The sequence below is a fragment of the Chaetodon trifascialis genome, chromosome 18 (genome assembly GCF_039877785.1).
Source record: "Chaetodon trifascialis isolate fChaTrf1 chromosome 18, fChaTrf1.hap1, whole genome shotgun sequence".
Lineage (NCBI taxonomy): Eukaryota > Metazoa > Chordata > Actinopteri > Chaetodontiformes > Chaetodontidae > Chaetodon > Chaetodon trifascialis.
This window is the reverse complement of record NC_092073.1, coordinates 9574622-9591810: the sequence shown is the minus strand read 5'-3', so window position 1 is coordinate 9591810 and position 17189 is coordinate 9574622. Positions and strand designations below refer to the sequence as shown.

Genomic DNA, 17189 nt, shown 5'->3' with positions numbered 1-17189 from the left:
CTTTGAGCTAATAACAAGTGCTGTTTCAAACTGAGCATGTACTGACTACACAGCCATCGTCTACCAGGCTGCTATAACGTAAAGTAAGGCGCACAATCATGCTGTTTCAACATTAAGTGATTATCTCTATGTTGGGAATATTGACTAAATGTAACACAGAGAGGATGAATAGATGATTTATGAATTTATATTACTGAAAGTGATACTATAAACCTGTAGATATGGACGTCTGACAAACATCCACATGTTTAGATTTCTGGAATCAGGCCAAAGACATTACACAGATTAATAGTAACCGCAGGCAGATAAAATGGGCTTTTAACAAGATGATCAGCAATGCAGGCTTTTGTTATGCAGCTTCGAAACTTTGATGGATTCACAGTGAACATATTAGGAGAAGTCATTGACTGGTGTAATTAAAGCAGAATTGCATTCATTGGAAACGGTGGCAGCCTGAGACTGCTTAGCCTAATTATGTGCACAAACATGATCGTCTGTTATGTTTCCAATCAAGTGATTGAACAGAAAGGCAACTTTCATTTCATGGTGCTGTGTTTCTCGCTTTTATCTGGCTTTCAGATCCTGCGCGGGTTGTCTTAGCATCCACTCAACGGCAACATGTTTGCTCAACAGGGATACACAAGAAACAAATAGGAGGTCAAACCTACTTGTGGTTAAGGCCTGGTTGTGGTCCAGACCTGGACATGAGCCCCCCTACCACACTGGACCTCTCCCCGGGTTGCTGGGAGTCTTGGCTAAAGCGGACTCTGTTGGAGTGGGGCGGGCTGAGCTCGCTCTGGGCCGAAAGCAGCTCGTACTGCCTCTTCATGGCTGCGGGGACCACGTGGAAGAGGATGAGCGGGCAGCGCATCGCCTGCCTGAAAATGTTCTGGGCTCTGGAGGTGATGAGAGAGAGAGAGAGAGAGAGAGAGAGAGAGAGAGAGAGGAAGAGAGGGAGAGAGAGGAAGAGAGGGAGAGGGAGGTCATGCAGACAGAAATGAATTAGTGTTGATACATGATAAGAGATACAATTACAATAATGTACTATCATAGCTTGACAGATATAGAAGGATAAGGAAGGCTATGTGGTACTATATGTTGAGAGGCCACAGGGAGAACTGAGGCTAGCATGGCTAATCGAAGGGCTACTCACCACCGTGCAGCAGAGGACAGAAATTACATTATCTATAATTACTACCAGCATCAAGGAAGGAAAGAGATAAGACTGGTGTGTCAGTGACTGGACATTACATATTGTGTATTCTATATTATGTCGATGAAACATACTGTATGAGGACTATGTCTCTCCACAGTGTAATAGTCTGTGTGTTTGTGTGTGTCTGAGTGTGGTTAAGGATGAATGGACACGAGCTGACTCGACAATCAAAACAGAGACGATGAATCATGCATCAAGGAAGCTTTCCAGACAATGAGGTTCCAAAGTAAGCACACGCACACTTCATCCCTTACGAACAAAACAAGAAAAAAAAGGGCCAAGACACACACTGAGTCTCACGCGAGTTCTGGGGCCAAATACGCTAAGACAAGAGCTCAACATAATTCCCAGACACAAGAATTGTTTAGTCTGGTTTTGCCGGTGGCACTTAGCATATAGATAGGCTGGCCAGGAGCGAGCCACACTGCAGCATAAGGGGCCACAGGCACGGTGGATTCCAACAATCCCACCTCCTGTTTCCAGACCCCCATTACCACGCCAGTAATACCATGCTGATTCTCTCCAAATGACAGCCACTAAGCTGCTTCCGCCACAACAGACAGTTCGTCATTCAAGCTGTGTCACAGAGGCGAGGCACGCGTGATGTACCAAGCCACTTCTGCAGGATTTGGTCTCTCCCATCTTTATTCCTATGGTAATTTACAAAAATCAATCACATGTGCACACTGAGGGTGATGACTGAGTCACTGAGTGTGTGTTTACGCTCCCACCTGCACATATACAGTGCCATCACTCCAGTAATCAGGCTCCACGCGGGCCTGATTGAATAATAAATCACCCCATCAATGCATCATTACATTCAGTTAGATTAAGTGCCTCAAAATATTTACCCATGCAAAACAATCCAAGGAGATGAGACTATCACTTTAAATTGTCGCTCTGTGCGGTGCACAATCATGGGAGGAGGAGGGGGGGGTACAGAAGGGGGAAGAAAGTTTAGCTCCTTCATCTAATTTTCATGCAGAATCACAAACATCATATGCATTTGGATGCCAGCGAGGAGTGTGTGTTTGGCGGAAAGCTACAAAACATCACTCCCTTGTGGATTTGGTTTGTAAGCCTCTTTCACACTAGAAAAGGCTTGGAAGGAAACTGGGATGTTTACTAATGACAGTGGCGTCGTTTTGAAATGAAAGAAAAAAGAGAATCCTGAAACCTTAGTGGCTTCGTGCACAGCCCGGCGAACACATTAACATAATGTGGTAAGGTAACCGTGATGGGCTGGAGTTCTGCATGCTGATGGAGACGTTTTCTTATCTTTCCTCGAAGTCGGTTATAAAATTTTAAGCAGGTCCTGCTTTTGACAGTGATAGAGTTGTACGAGAAAAATCAGGAGTGTCTCACTCTACTTCTGAATACTGAGGGTTTCCAAACTTGGTCTCTGTCTCAGTGTCTGTCAATCATCCAGCAGGGTGGCTCTAAGCTCAGTGGTCTTAGATGACTACATCCAGCCCAGTCTGACTGTAGGCTGGGCCTTTGTTGGCAGGGCCGGGCTATTTCTTCCTGTGGAGCAGTAGATGATAAGGGAGAGAGCCAAGCAGACCTCCGTACACTGCCTCCAGAAGCAATCTATTCCTCAGCCTGACGTGCACACACACATGCGCACGAGTGTAGATAATACTTTACAGCTCAGTGTAACTGTGTGTGTGTCAGGGCATGTGCAAGCAAATGCACGAATCTGCACATTCAGTGTCATGTGTGTGTGAGGGAGAAGGGTGGCTTTGTCTAAATGGTGGGGTTTCTATCTCCACTCCTTTTTTGGGTATGGAGGCGAGCGATGAATAGAAAGACATGAATTGAGAGAAGAGTGTAGGCAGTTTTTGGTTCAGAGGGTGAAGCGGTGGTGAAGGACTGCAGGTCACAGAGACCTATTACAGGAAGGCCAACACAGAGAGCAATATTTCTGGTTTAATGTGCAGCTGTGTGGGTGTCATGTCTCCCTGAAGTTCAGACTCCACTTATCAACAGCAGCACTGTTTACTGTCACTGCGCTAAATGTCCAACACAGCGTTCTCAGGGTGAACTGCATCACTGTGTGCATTTGGATGCAGTGAAAGAAACCAAAATAAGCACAGCAGTCAGTGCGCCTAACAAGAAGAAACGATTATTTGGAAAGTAACTGGGAGTAGGAACTTTCAAGTTTATAATGTCGCATGGAAAAGAGCCTGTTTCATATACAACCATCAACCAAGGGCCGACTTTGGAGCTTACTGTTCGAAGCGCAGGTGGCGAATGTCTCCCTGATTAATTTTGACGATGCAGTCGTTCTCCTTGAAGAGACGCTCCTGCTCGGCTTTGCCCCCACGCTCCAGACGCTTCACAAGCAAGCCCTGAGTCCTGGAAATGATCACACAACAACCCGCAGATAAAACGGAATTTAGACACATACTGCAGCAATTACAGCACACAGAGTCACATATCAAAGTGCAGAACAGCAGGCGACAGGTTGTAAGCCTTGCCCCCTGCATCCAAAAAGGTAATGAGTCCACAGAAGTGTCGAAAAAAAGGCACAGGAGGAGGAAAAGGAGGTGAATATTAAAGATAAGAAAAGGGATTTGCATTATCCAAAGAATTAAGGACATGAGAATGAGAGAATAAATATCCTGATTTAATAGTTTTGTGTATATTTTATCAGTGAGTATATCTGAAAGATCAAATGAAAAGATGAAAATTAACAAGTTTTATAGTTTTTTTTTTTTTTTTTCCATTTTTACAATCAAGCTACTTCCAATGTTGGGGAAAGTAAGTCTGCAAAGTAACTTTATCCCCATTGTGATGTACTGTACTTTTGCACGCTGCTGTCGCCACAAGTGAACTTTCCAAACTTGAAGCTTGGATAAAGACCTGCATTTTCCTGGGAGAAGCACTGCATTACTAACTCCATTTTAAGCCTGTGTCCATGTCTCTGTCCCCCAGTCTGTCTGCCTTTCTGTGGGCAGGTTTGAGAGAATGACAGGGCGGGTTGTCTGAGCTAATCCAGACCAGCAGCTAAGAGATCATCTTATAGCTTCAGAGGAAACGCTGCAGTTGCCTTCACCGGAGCTTAAGACGAGAGCCGGCAGTGCTGTGCTAAATACCCAAGCAGTAGCTCCACAGCTGTGCCATCTCAGCACTCCTCAAAAAAAAAAGGCAACCTTTACCTTCAAATACCCACCCGCCCCCTCTCTACCTCCTCTAAATAAATACATCAGTGAGCTCCTTTGGGGCTTTAGTTAGGCCCTGAGGATAACCACATGCAAAGAGATCTGATGCGCGCTCGCACAGCAGAACTACAAACTCCATCCGTCTCTAAGGCGCCCGACGCCTGAGGTAGCAGGTAGACTGACTGAGTGCAAATGTCTGGTGTCCTTGCATAAACTGACAAAAAGTTTTGAGGCTTTCTTTTGGGAAATTAAAAATAATGATGAAATATATCACAGCCGAAACTATTCAGAAGCCAGACGAAGACTTAGAAGATATAGTAAATTATACTGCAATCAACAGCTTGTCAGTGGCAAGGACATAAGCTGCGTGCTTATCATAATATTCGGTTACTTCCTATTGCTTCACTGGACACATAAACAACGGCCCATTTAAATTGTGACCCTGTTTGCCGCAGGCGTCAAGGGCAGATTTGCAGAGCTCTTTAGCATTTCAACCAAACAGGGCCACTTTCAGGACATTGCTCTAATTGGCTGCATAATGTGGATGTACACGCTCACGCCGCAGACTCATCTCAGCTCCTCAATGGGGGTAAATGGTTCAGCATTAAGTTGAAATTAAAGATCACAAAAGGCCCTCCCTCTTTGGCGGTGCCTAGCCGGCGTTGCCAGGTCAGCTTAAGTGTGTTGAACAGAGAGTAATTGCGGCCGGTGTGGAAGTGGACATGATTGTGCTTTACCTCCACAAGTGTTGGCAGCTTGAAAACAAAGCATTGCGCACGGAGATTACGGCGTGGACAAACTCTAATGACTTCTGAGCTGGGAGCAGACAAAAGACAGTAGATGAAGGAGTTTTGGTTGATCCCTGATCAGTATTCAAAGGACCAGCGGAGAGGATTGGGGATAAAGCGGCATCTCTTAGAGATTTGAAGAAGATGATTTTGTAAAGGCGCTATTATTGTGATGACTGTAATGCACTGCCTCTCTCTCCATCCCTCCCTATCTCACCAACAGAGATTTTTTTAGACATAAATCAGTGACTCTGGGAAAGTAAGAGAGCTAAAGCAAAATCTAGCTTTCTTACAAGGTGTAAATCAGTGATCTGCAGAGTTTGTTTCTCTGCAGATCGGCCGGCTATGTTCAACCTTTCCTCCAACACGAGACTCAGCTGTACTGTATGGCTTTGCTCCATCTTGTGGCTGGGCAGCAATGCTGAGGCAGGATTTGAACAAGACCACCTGCTCTCATCTACTGCCTTTAATCAAATAATAATCCAATCAGGATCCGTTTATGCACAGCAATTATGTCTACAGTTTGTTTACAATTGAAACTGGTCATGGAATGAGAAGTTCATTAAGCTAAGAATGCATCTGTGAGGCTCCTCCTTGAACTGCCACCTTATCGTGGTGGAGGAGTTTGAGTACCCGAATGATCCTAGAGGCTATGTTGTCCGGGGCTTAATGCCCCTGGTAGGGTCTCCCAAGGCAAACAGGTTCTAGGTGACGGGTCAGACTAAGAGCAGTTCAAGAAGCCCCTATGAAAGAAATTAAAGCAAGGAAGCGTACGTCGCCCGGATTGGCGTCACCGGGGCCCCGCCCTGGAGCCAGGCCTGGGGTTGGGGCTCGCAGGCGAGCGCCTGGTGGCCGGGTCTTTGCCCACGGGACCCGGTCGGGCACAGCCCGAAGGAGCGACGTGGGCCCGCCTTCCCGTAGGCCCACCACCCGCAGGAAGGATCAGAAGGGGCCGGTGCTATGTGGAATGGGTAGCAGTCGTGGGCGGGGGCCCCGACGACCCAAATCCTGGACAACGACTCTGGCTATGGGGACATGGAATGTCACCTCACTGTGGGGGAAAGAGCCTGAGCTAGTGCGGGAGGTTGAGCGGTACCGGCTAGAGATAGTCGGGCTCACCTCCACGCACAGTCTGGGCTCGGGAACCCAACTCCTTGAGAGAGGCTGGACTCTCTTCTACTCTGGAGTTGCCCGCGGTGAGAGGCGGCGAGCTGGTGTGGGCTTGCTTATAGCCCCCCAGCTCAGCCGCCATGTGTTGGAGTTCTCCCCGCTGAGCGAGAGGGTCGCTTCCCTGCGCCTTCGGGTTGGGGATAGGTCTCTCACTATTGTTTCGGCCTACGGGCCGAACAGTAGCGTAGAGTACCCGGCCTTCTTGGAGTCCCTGGGAGGGGTACTGGAAAGTGCTCCAACCGGGGACTCCATTGTTCTGCTGGGAGACTTCAATGCTCACGTGGGCAGCGACAGTGACACCTGGAGGGGAGTGATTGGGAGGAACGGCCTCCCCGATCTGAACCCGAGTGGTGTTCTGTTATTGGATTTCTGTGCTAGTCACAGTTTGTCCATAACGAACACCATGTTCAAGCATAAGGGTGTCCATCAGTGCACGTGGCACCAGGACACCCTAGGCCGGAGGTCAATGATCGACTTTGTAGTCGTATCATCTGACCTTCGGCGGTATGTCTTGGACACTCGGGTAAAGAGAGGGGCTGAGCTGTCAACTGATCACCACCTGGTGGTGAGTTGGATTCGCTGGCAGGGGAAGAAGCGGGACAGACTTGGCAGACCCAAACGTACCGTGAGGGTCTGTTGGGAACGTCTGGCGGAACCCGCTGTCAGGGAAGTTTTCAACTCCCACCTCCGGGAGAGCTTCAACCAGATCCCGAGGGAGGTTGGAGACATTGAGTCCGAATGGACCATGTTCTCCACTTCCATTGTTGATGCAGCCGTCCATAGCTGTGGCCGTAAAGTCGGCGGTGCCTGTCGTGGCGGCAACCCCCGAACCCGGTGGTGGACACCGGAAGTAAGGGATGCCGTCAAGCTGAAGAAGGAGTCCTATCGGGCCTGGTTGGCTCATAGGACTCCTGAGGCAGCTGATGGGTACCGGCAGACCAAGCGTGCGGCAGCTCGGGCGGTTGTAGAAGCAAAAACTCGGGTCTGGGAGGAGTTCGGGGAGGCCATGGAGGAGGACTACCGGTTGGCCTCGAGGAAATTCTGGCAAACCGTTCGGCGCCTCAGGAGGGGGAAGCAGCTTTCTGTCAACACTGTTTACAGTGGAGGTGGGGAGCTGTTGACCTCGACTGGGGATATTGTCGGGCGGTGGAAGGAATACTTCGAGGATCTCCTCAATCCCTTTGTCATGTCTTCCGTAGAGGAAGCAGAGACTGGGGACTTGGAGGTCGATTCATTCATCACCGGGGCTGAAGTCACTGAGGCAGTTCGCAAGCTCCTCGGTGGCAAAGCGCCGGGGGTGGACGAGATCCGCCCTGAGTACCTCAAGTCTCTGGATGTTGTAGGACTGTCTTGGTTGACACGCCTCTGCAGCATCGCGTGGCAGACGGGGACAGTGCCTCTGGACTGGCAGACTGGGGTGGTGGTCCCTCTTTTTAAAAAGGGGGACCGGAGGGTGTGTTCCAACTATCGGGGGATCACACTCCTCAGCCTCCCTGGTAAAGTCTATTCCAGGGTACTGGAGAGGAGAATCCGGCCGATAGTCGAACCCCGGATTCAAGAGGAACAATGCGGTTTTCGTCCTGGCCGTGGAACACTGGACCAGCTCTATACCCTCCACAGGGTGCTTGAGGGTTCATGGGAGTTTGCCCAAACAGTCCACATGTGCTTCGTGGACTTGGAGAAGGCATTCGACCGTGTCCCTCGCGTCATTCTGTGGGAGGTGCTCCAGGAGTATGGGGTTGGAGGCCCTCTGTTGAGGGCTGTACAGTCCCTGTACAACCGGAGCAGGAGCTTGGTCCGCATTGCCGGCAGTAAGTCGGACCTGTTCCCAGTGCATGTTGGACTCCGGCAGGGCTGCCCTATATCACCGGTTCTGTTCATCATTTTTATGGACAGGATTTCTAGGCGCAGCCAGGGGCCGGAGGGGGTTCGGTTCGGGGGCCGGCAGATTTCGTCTCTGCTTTTTGCGGATGATGTTGTCTTGTTGGCTTCCTCGAGCCAGGACCTTCAGCATGCGCTGGGGCGGTTCGCAGCCGAGTGTGAAGCAGCTGGGATGAGAGTTAGCACCTCCAAGTCCGAGGCCATGGTTCTCGACCGGAAAAAGGTGGCTTGCTCCCTTCAGGTTGGAGGAGAGTTCCTGCCTCAAGTGGAGGAGTTTAAGTATCTTGGGATCCTGTTCACGAGTGAGGGAAGGATGGAACGTGAGATTGACAGGCGGATCGGTGCAGCGGCTGCAGTAATGCGGTCGCTGTATCGGTCTGTCGTGGTGAAGAAGGAGCTGAGCCGAAAGGCGAAGCTCTCGATTTACCGGTCAATCTACGTTCCTACCCTCACCTATGGTCATGAACTTTGGGTCATGACCGAAAGAACGAGGTCCCGGATACAAGCGGCTGAAATGAGTTTCCTCCGCAGGGTGGCGGAGCGCTCCCTTAGAGATAGGGTGAGGAGCTCTGTCACCCGGGAGGAGCTCAGAGTAGAGTCGCTGCTCCTCCGCATCGAGAGGAGTCAGCTGAGGTGGCTCGGGCATCTCTATCGGATGCCCCCTGGACGCCTCCCTAGGGAGGTGTTCCAGGCATGTCCCACCGGGAGGAGGCCCCGGGGAAGACCCAGGACACGCTGGGGTGACTACGTCACTCGGCTGGCCTGGGAACGCCTCGGGATCCCCCCGGAAGAGTTGGAGGAAGTGTCCGGGGAGAGGGAAGTCTGGGCGTCCCTGCTCAGACTGCTCCCCCCGCAACCCGGCCCCGGATAAGCGGAAGATAATGGATGGATGGATGGATGCATCTGTGAGGGGCGTGTGTGTGTGTGTGTGCGCGCGTGTGTGCATGTGTGTATGCAGCATTGAAGGCAGATCAGCACTGCTCACAAACTGTTTGCATGTGTGTAACAAAAAGAAAGAGACAGCGAGAGTCTGTGTGGGAACGCACCACTCAAGGTAAGTCCATACTTTTCACAAGCTGCATGAGTTCATTTGCCGGTAAGGATCTGTGTGTGTGTGTTTGTGTGTGCGTGTGTGTGTGTGTGTGTGTGAGGGAGAGAGATACTGTCTCCTGAAACTCTAAGTCTACAGTCTTTCAGAGTCTCTAAGCTCTCTCCTTCAGCTGTCTTCCCCTCCTGCTTGGATCTCGCTTGATGTCAGTACAGAGAAGCAGAACGCGGGCAGCCGCTGCTGGAGTGCCTGAAGTTCCTTGTTTGCTGTCTGGTTTTGCTGGCTGTCTGACCCCTGTGGCCCTGGTCTAGACACTAATGACAGCCCGCTGAGCCTAATGCCCCCTGTCCTAGCTCAGAGCACACAGGAAAGAGCCGGGCCAGGCCATTAGCATCATCCCACTGACCAGACGCTAAGTCTTATCATGTCTGAAGTTAATTGAAGGCTCTGATAGCTATTAGTGCCGACGTTAGCTGATGGAGAAGAAATTTACTAGCTGTGCAGCATTGCTGCTATGTGTTGCAAGATGCAGTGTGGTTTAGTGGGAATTCAGAGGAGCTCAAGGACAACAGCGTGTCTAATAAACTGTTGGATTTGAACTTCATTTGAGCCATATTGCTTGGTGCGACTCATCGTGAATCATTATGTTCCCTCTCTGACTCAGGATAACTCAAAGCGTCGCGGCTTCAGAGGGAGTCAATCACACGGGGTCAAAGCTAAATATAGTTTCCTGACACTTGCTTATAAACAGCGATGGGATTAGTGTCCCAAAGAAATGACACGCAGCAATCTTCAATGACAGCCGTCCTCTCTCTCTCAAATGTCATCCCATTTCATCTCCTCGCCCCGTCTTTTCACCTCATTCCCCTGGCTCCCTCTCCCCACACCGAGGACTCACATTCACCTTGATGCTGTGCCAGTCCCTTGGCATGCAGCAGGGATCTGTGTTCTACACAGGCTTTTAGTTTGATTACATCTGGCCACTTCCTCTGTCCTTTTTTTCTGGAATAACTATAAACTGGGATGCCTTTCTCCTCTTTTCCTCTGTCATTGACACGCCTTTTTTTAAAAAAAGAGGCAAAATAAGGCAGTCTGAATCACCTTCAAGGTAGAGCGGACACCATTGTGACTGAGGACATAAGTTAGAATAAAAAAAGCATAGCGCGACGTGGAAAAACCGTGCAGCCAGGAGCAAAACTACTTTCATCTATTCTCTTTCCCACTGGGGGCTTTGCAGCTGTGGGATGTGAGCGGTGCTGGGTATGGGCGTGGTGTTTCAGCAGTGAGCCTTGCAAAAATAGAGAGATGGCCAGAAGAATCGGTGTCAGTGTAGTCAGTGGAGTCAGTGAAAATGTCCGCCTACAGCAACATGTAAAAGGAGATGTATAAGAAAGAGCAGAGAGTTGGAGAAAGTGAGAAAAAAGGGGGGAAATGATGAGTAAAAGTAAAAAGAAAGCAACACCCACAGGGCTTCAAAGCAAAGGATGCAGGAGACATACTGGATGGTGAAGCTAACCAGCTACTGTTGTACACTAAGCTGCATTGACTCTCAGATTTGATTTTATCGTTTTTACCTGGCATCTTGTGAGCTGAAAGGCACTACGTGGATCCCCAGGGGCCCTCCTTCATTGGACACCTCGACCGGCTTGAGCATGCCACTGCAGGACGATGATGGATGAGGCCGAGAGGACGAGAAGGAGGAGGCAGGGGGGAGACGTGCATGAATAACAAATAACAGCAATGACAAGAAAATGTAGAAACGCCGGAAGTAAAAGACAACATAGTCAAACATGACAAGACATTGCTGGGATGTATGGGATGGGGGTTGGTGTGGCCTGTTTGCTTAGGCTGCATTGTGTTGTCTATACGAAGTCATCCATTATAGAGTCAGGCTGGTGGACCTCAGGGTCGATGAGGGACCCAAATGGAGACTCCAATTAAGTGATTAAGATCAGAATGTTGCGCTAAAATAGAACAGATTAATTGAAAAACGTGAGGAAGGGAGGAGGAGAAGGTTAATTTGTGCAGATAAAGACGTGAAGACAAATGAACACGAGCAGCCGCTGATGCAGATGTGTGCGATGATGTTGATGAAAGAAGGCGGGGTCTTGATGTCCACTTTGTGTCACTGTCATGTGTTAATATGTGTATGTGTATATGTATTATAATGAGGACGTTCTGGCACTTATTAAGGTAAGTTCACCAAAATAATAATAAAAAAAAACGTATATCTAGTGAAATCTGCCATGCAGATATTTTGCTTTCCATTTGTCCAGTGTTTAAGATTTCTGCAGCCACCCCATAAAACATGGAATTTTAATTTGTGCACAAAGCACTGAATGAGACTAACAGTCTGGATCCATGTTTGCTCTCTGTGAGGCTGTGCTCAGGCACAGTGGTGCCATGAGATACATGCTAACTTTAGCATGCTCACAATTACAATGCTAAGATGCAACAGTGGCAGTGCCATCTCAGCTTAGCATGCTAGCATGCTAACATTTGCAAATCGGATTAGTCATGAACAAAAACACTAAAAAAAATGTCATTTTGACCTGATCATAGAACTATGTGGAAAGGTGAGTGATCACCAATACACACACATAGTTATTTGGGTGTTTGGTATATGCAGTGGGTGGTGGTGGGGTGTGTTGGGGAGCACTCACTCCAGACTTAACACAGGTGAATGTTCCAATGAGGAGTCAGCCCTCCCGACTGGCTCTATCCTTTCAATCCTCCTTTCTTGTTTCCTTTGCTCTTCTTCCTCCTCCTCCTAAAAAGAAAAAAGGAAAAAAGGCAGGATAAATCATTAAAAGACTGCTCCAGCAAAGTAAAAAACTCACCCTCTCTCTGTCATTATTTCTATTTGGCTGTGCTTGCATCTCCTCCTCTCCTGCCCATATCTCTCCTCTGGCTTTTAATCCAATTACCTGCAAGAACAAGTAACGTCCTCCACTCTAAATCAAAAGAGACTTTCGGTGGAGCACAGATGGGGGCAGTGATGCTGCAGAAGCGTCCCTCCCGAGCCAAACTCTTCAGCGACTGTAGTGACAAAGTGGCCATGATCGATTGCTCCTGCTCAATCAATCAGGTCTGGCCCGGGGCGTGGCATCGCTGCCGGATTTCTGCGGTGATGAGATCAGGTCCAGAGCGAAGGAAAGTGGTCACGCTCGCTGTCATTTGTTTCTCTCACTCTTCATTTCATTTACTCATCTTCCTGCTGGGCCATTAAGCAGTGAGGCTGGGAGGCGGTGGATTTTACAGGCGAGCCAGACGTCTGAGGACTTAACTAGGCTCTGAGACGAGACAGAGCAGCTTCATGCTCTCCTTAATGGAGAGGAAAATCTTTATCTGAGCTCTCTTTCTAGAGATGGTACAGATTGAACAGAGCACTTACATGCAGTGATGACATGCTGCATGTAGCATAGGAGGGAGACATATTTAATAACACAGGGTTCAATTTCAGCTAATCTTCATCTGATGAAGGTTAGATACAGGAGGAGCCAGGGAGCTTCATCAGCAAGTGTCAAGCACACTGAATGTCAAAACTTCTTCATTTTGAAAAGAGGTAGTAATTTCACTTTGTCCTATTACTGCTCCTGTGTGTGTCTGTGTGTGTGTGAACTTGTCAGCACCCAGACAGCGTATCTTGGAGGTTCTGCTAAAATGCTTTGGTAGCTGCCGATATTTCCCCGCCCTCACCCCTCACCTTCCTGTTTCTCTCTCTTTTACTGAAATGTCAAGCACATCTAAATAGGTTTTGTGCCTTCCTGGTTTCTTTATGGAAATGGATTCAACCCTTTTCAGAGGCCACGATATCTTTGGTGACACGCCTGCGTGGCACAAAGGGACTCTGTCTCCTATTTATTTATTAGAGTCGGGGGGTAAGGTGGGGTGGGGGCATGAAAATTTCATCAGCAGGCTACCTTAAGAGACCTCGACTCACCCTATCTGTGTGCCTCCCCTCTATAACTGTCCAGTATGAAAATGAGTCCGTCAAGCAGCAGCCCACGCTTTTAATTACATGTCAGCTGAGGTGTCACGCGGGGTGCCACGCAGGGAGACTTATTCACAAAGCCTTTTATGAAAACCTCCCCGGTGGGTCGGCTGGATTTGTTTTATGTGAATTCTGTATATATGCTGTGTTCAATGCATCTGGCCACCTGTGGGAATCCATAAATAAGAACGCAGGTCATGGAAGGGACGCGAAGAATAAATATGATGTGAGATCAGAAACCGAGGTGTGAAAGCTGAAAGAATGTGGAGACGAACGAAGCTCGCCGTCTTTCTCATTAGACAACAGAGAGGTGAGCTGATTCGCAATGTATCACCACAGAAAGTGACATGTAATTAACTTCAGTAACAGGAGTTCTCCGCAACAATCTGCTGTCTATTGATAGAGATGGCAAGTGGTTGTGACGTGACTGCATCTCTCTTTGCCCTCTTAGCACATTTCCGCTTCAATGTAGGAGAAACTGGATATCTGAGGTGATGGCTTAAAGGACAAGTAAAGAATAAAGAAAGACAAAAGTATCTGTGAGTTTTAGGGGGAGGGGCGCTTCATTTGCACCAGGCCAAAAGCACAGTGTAAGCAGGTTGAGCGTGTGAACGTGACAGGTAGGATTACCATAAAAAGGCACGAGCGGATATCAAAGCAGCACCAGAGCAAAGTGATATTTCTATTCAGGTATGCTCCAGACAAAAGGTGTGAAAAACCGAGAGGAAGTGTGAAAATGACACTAAAGGAAAGAAGAATCCTGTGATAAAAACAAAAAAAATAGATTTCATAAGAGTGAACAAACCGGAGTGAGATGGCAGTGGAGGAGTGAAGAGAGAAAATGAACTGTGAATGAGAGCAATGGGACAGAAACGATCATGTAGGGGGGTGAACTGCAGGGCACTGTCTTAAAATCCCACTTTATGAACGTATGCGAGAACTTTCTTGAGTGTTTTCTCCTTGATACAAGTGCAGTGATCTGCTCACACCCTCCTGACTCACACACTGACTTTCCTTCCAAGGACATCTGCAAAGTGCAATCGTTCAACTGTTCTGGCAGGATTTTTAATGCTTTTATGAAAACTGTGCTAATGTTTAACACCTCTAAACTGAGGCGCGCTGTCATATTGTTTAGCTGAAACAAAATAATAGACCCGTCTTACACCGCTGGTTTTGTTAGTGCGAGTGTTTTGATATAAGAGCACATTACCGCAGCCGCTTGGGGATGCTTTCATTCTCGTATTTGAATGCACAACACGCTTCAACTGCCAGTCAATTTCCACCATAAACAGAGAGACATGATTGACACTTGACACTGGATTCACGAGGCAGTGCTTAAGTGGCCCCTGCGGTTCATTAGAGTTAAAACCGGGGATATCCGACCAGCAAGGCCACAGTTTGTTCATTGTCTGAGACTCTGGACAAAGTCTGCGCTTTGACCAGTCAAACATGTCGCTTTTCTAAGGCCGAATATAATAAATAATGACTTGATAAGTTTGGCATTTCATGCAGTGACCTCCTTACAGATAGCTGTTCTATTATTGCAGGGGTCTTGCAGGGGTCAGTGTCTCCTTGTGACCAGGGGCAGCAGATGAAGCCACCTCCCTTTATATTCACTGCCAGCCCACGTATTGCCTGTCCTTGTGTCAGTGGCAAAGCTGAGCGCTGAGTGACAGCAGAGGAGAGACACAGGCTAAATATACACCCATTTTTCTTTGGCCCTCCATTCAGCCTCTCTGCTCTTTTTTCTTTGTCTCTCCATCATTCTGAATCTCCCCTTTCCTCCTCTCTAAAACCCTCCATTTCTTCTTCCCCTGAGTGCTTTTAGCACCCCGTTGATCCCTTGGTAACCAGTGGAGTGGGGAAGCAACAAGGCTTTTCAACTCTCCATGGCACTCACTCCTAGCTCAGTCTCTTTCTCTCTCTGCTCCCCTCCCTCCCTCCCTCGCTCCCTCGCTCCCTCCTCCCACCTCTCCTCCTTCCTCCCATGCAGTAAGGAGGGCTCAGAGCTCTGATCTGTGGCCAAAAATCCAGCCTCTTTAACAATGAAGGGAAGCAAAAGCAAGTGTTACAGGCTTGGCCATCGGACAGCTGCAGCATTAGATTATTGAAACTCATATAAGAAAAAGAGGGAGAGAGAAAGAGAGGCAGAGAGAGGGAAGGCAAAGTGCAGAGTCTTGTTACCTTCAAATGGACAGGCAGGTAAGAGGACCACGGAGGGAGAAGGGAGGATGGACACACACACACAGACACACAAACTGAAGCTCACTGCTGGAGGGTTGGGGCAAATGGTGTGTGTGTGTGTGTGTGTGTGTGTGTGTGTGTGTGTGTGTGTGTGTGTGTGTGTGTGTGTGTGTGTGTGTGTGTGTGTGTGTGTTGAGGAGCTGTCATCCTCCATCAACCACCTACTGTAAGCATGTGTGTGCGTGTGTCAAGCCATTAGGTATGGGCAAGTACAACATGTAGTTGTTAGGGGAAGGGGGGGGGGGCTCCTGAGCCCATCTTTGACATCAAGGGCTTAACAAGGACAGGTTCAAAGGTCACAGCAAATGGTGTGTTTCTGGGCACCACCCCTGCTTTAGGGCTGAGGTCCACATCTGTGTGACAGCTTCATGAGTGGAACAGGCCTCCCTGTGGGGCGATGTCACAGGCTCCCTAACAATGAGCTGTCTGTGCCCGGCAGAACAATGGAGGCCAAAGAGGAGGATGTAAAAATGCCTCAAAATGAACCATGGCGTGTTTGCTGTATGAACAAATAAAGGAAACAAGCTATTTAGCCAGAGCTTTTAGCCAAATGGCCGCTGAAATATTTACAAAGACTGGCCTGCTTCCTGATCGGACCAGCTAAAAATATGAAACATTAATTGTGCAAGGTGACATACGCCCCTTATGGAAACATTAAACCAGCCAAAGGTAACAAATGATGGCAACATGTGAAAAGAAGTTGTTTTCAGTGAGTAGAGAAAAATGGTTGGGGGGGGGGGGGGGGGCAGAAGCTTTTCCACTCCTTCACAGAAGGTTAAGGAGCCATAATTGTACCCTCATTACCTCCTGTTAATGCAGTTTGACTAAACACTGTACAACAGACAAGACCAAACAGGACTTCACAGTCCTGCTGCATTGCATAACGCCATCGACATACAAAGACAAGCTGCTGGTAATAACTCCTAATAGTTCCATTAAAGTTACTTCGACCTCACAGAGCAATTACCAATATTTTTCCATCTTAACTGGAGCCAGAATGTCGCCGTTTTCACTCAGCAGTTGTAAGTGGCTTTACAGCGTTGGACACCTATAACTCCAAAGACACACGCTGTGTGAAATATAAATAAAACAGAATGTGATCATTTGATAATCATTTTTGACATATACTATTTAATGTGTCACCTCATAAGCTTCACTGACTCGTGTAAATACACGCTTCTTCTAAATTTGATGCAGCAACTGGAAAGGCTCCGCCGTTCACAAGCGGGATGGAGCGAGGTTCACCACTTTGTGAACACATGATTGTATAAATACGTTACTACATGAGCTCAAGTACACTTTGTAAAGCTATCGTCAGGAAGCGCAGTTCATTTCCAAATGATCGCGTTCTGTTTTTATGGTACATTTGCACAATGGATGATTCCAGCTTGTGTACTTCAAAACAGAGCGGCAGCCTTCACCAGCTGCCATCAGAGGGCATATGCAGAGTGCAGGATGACCTGCTCATATCTGTGACAAAATTTACACAAATGCATTATTCTTCATGTTACAGAAGGTCTTTTATCCGTCCTATCCACCCCCTCAGAGGAAACTGCCATTAGGGCCAAATTATGCACCCAAATGGCCTCTGTGAATAGATTGGACTTGACTGTTGCACCCAAGGACCCAGCCCCACCCTCTCCACCATCTATAACTCTTTATCCCATTGGACTCTGATGCCATT

The 17189-nt window shown here is 48.2% G+C and overlaps 1 protein-coding gene across 2 annotated transcripts in view; it reads right to left on the bottom strand.

The window, feature by feature from the left end:
- Positions 1–17189, bottom strand: part of LOC139346829 (partitioning defective 3 homolog) — a 314486-nt gene that overhangs the window by 159900 nt on the left and 137397 nt on the right. For both annotated transcript variants that reach the window (XM_070986146.1, XM_070986145.1), the window contains exons 6-9: positions 11931–12037; positions 10842–10925; positions 3449–3574; positions 669–896 (exon numbers count right to left, since the gene is read on the bottom strand). In XM_070986146.1, the coding sequence (XP_070842247.1) occupies positions 669–896; positions 3449–3574; positions 10842–10925; positions 11931–12037 (545 nt within the window). The remainder of the gene's footprint in view (positions 1–668; positions 897–3448; positions 3575–10841; positions 10926–11930; positions 12038–17189) is intronic.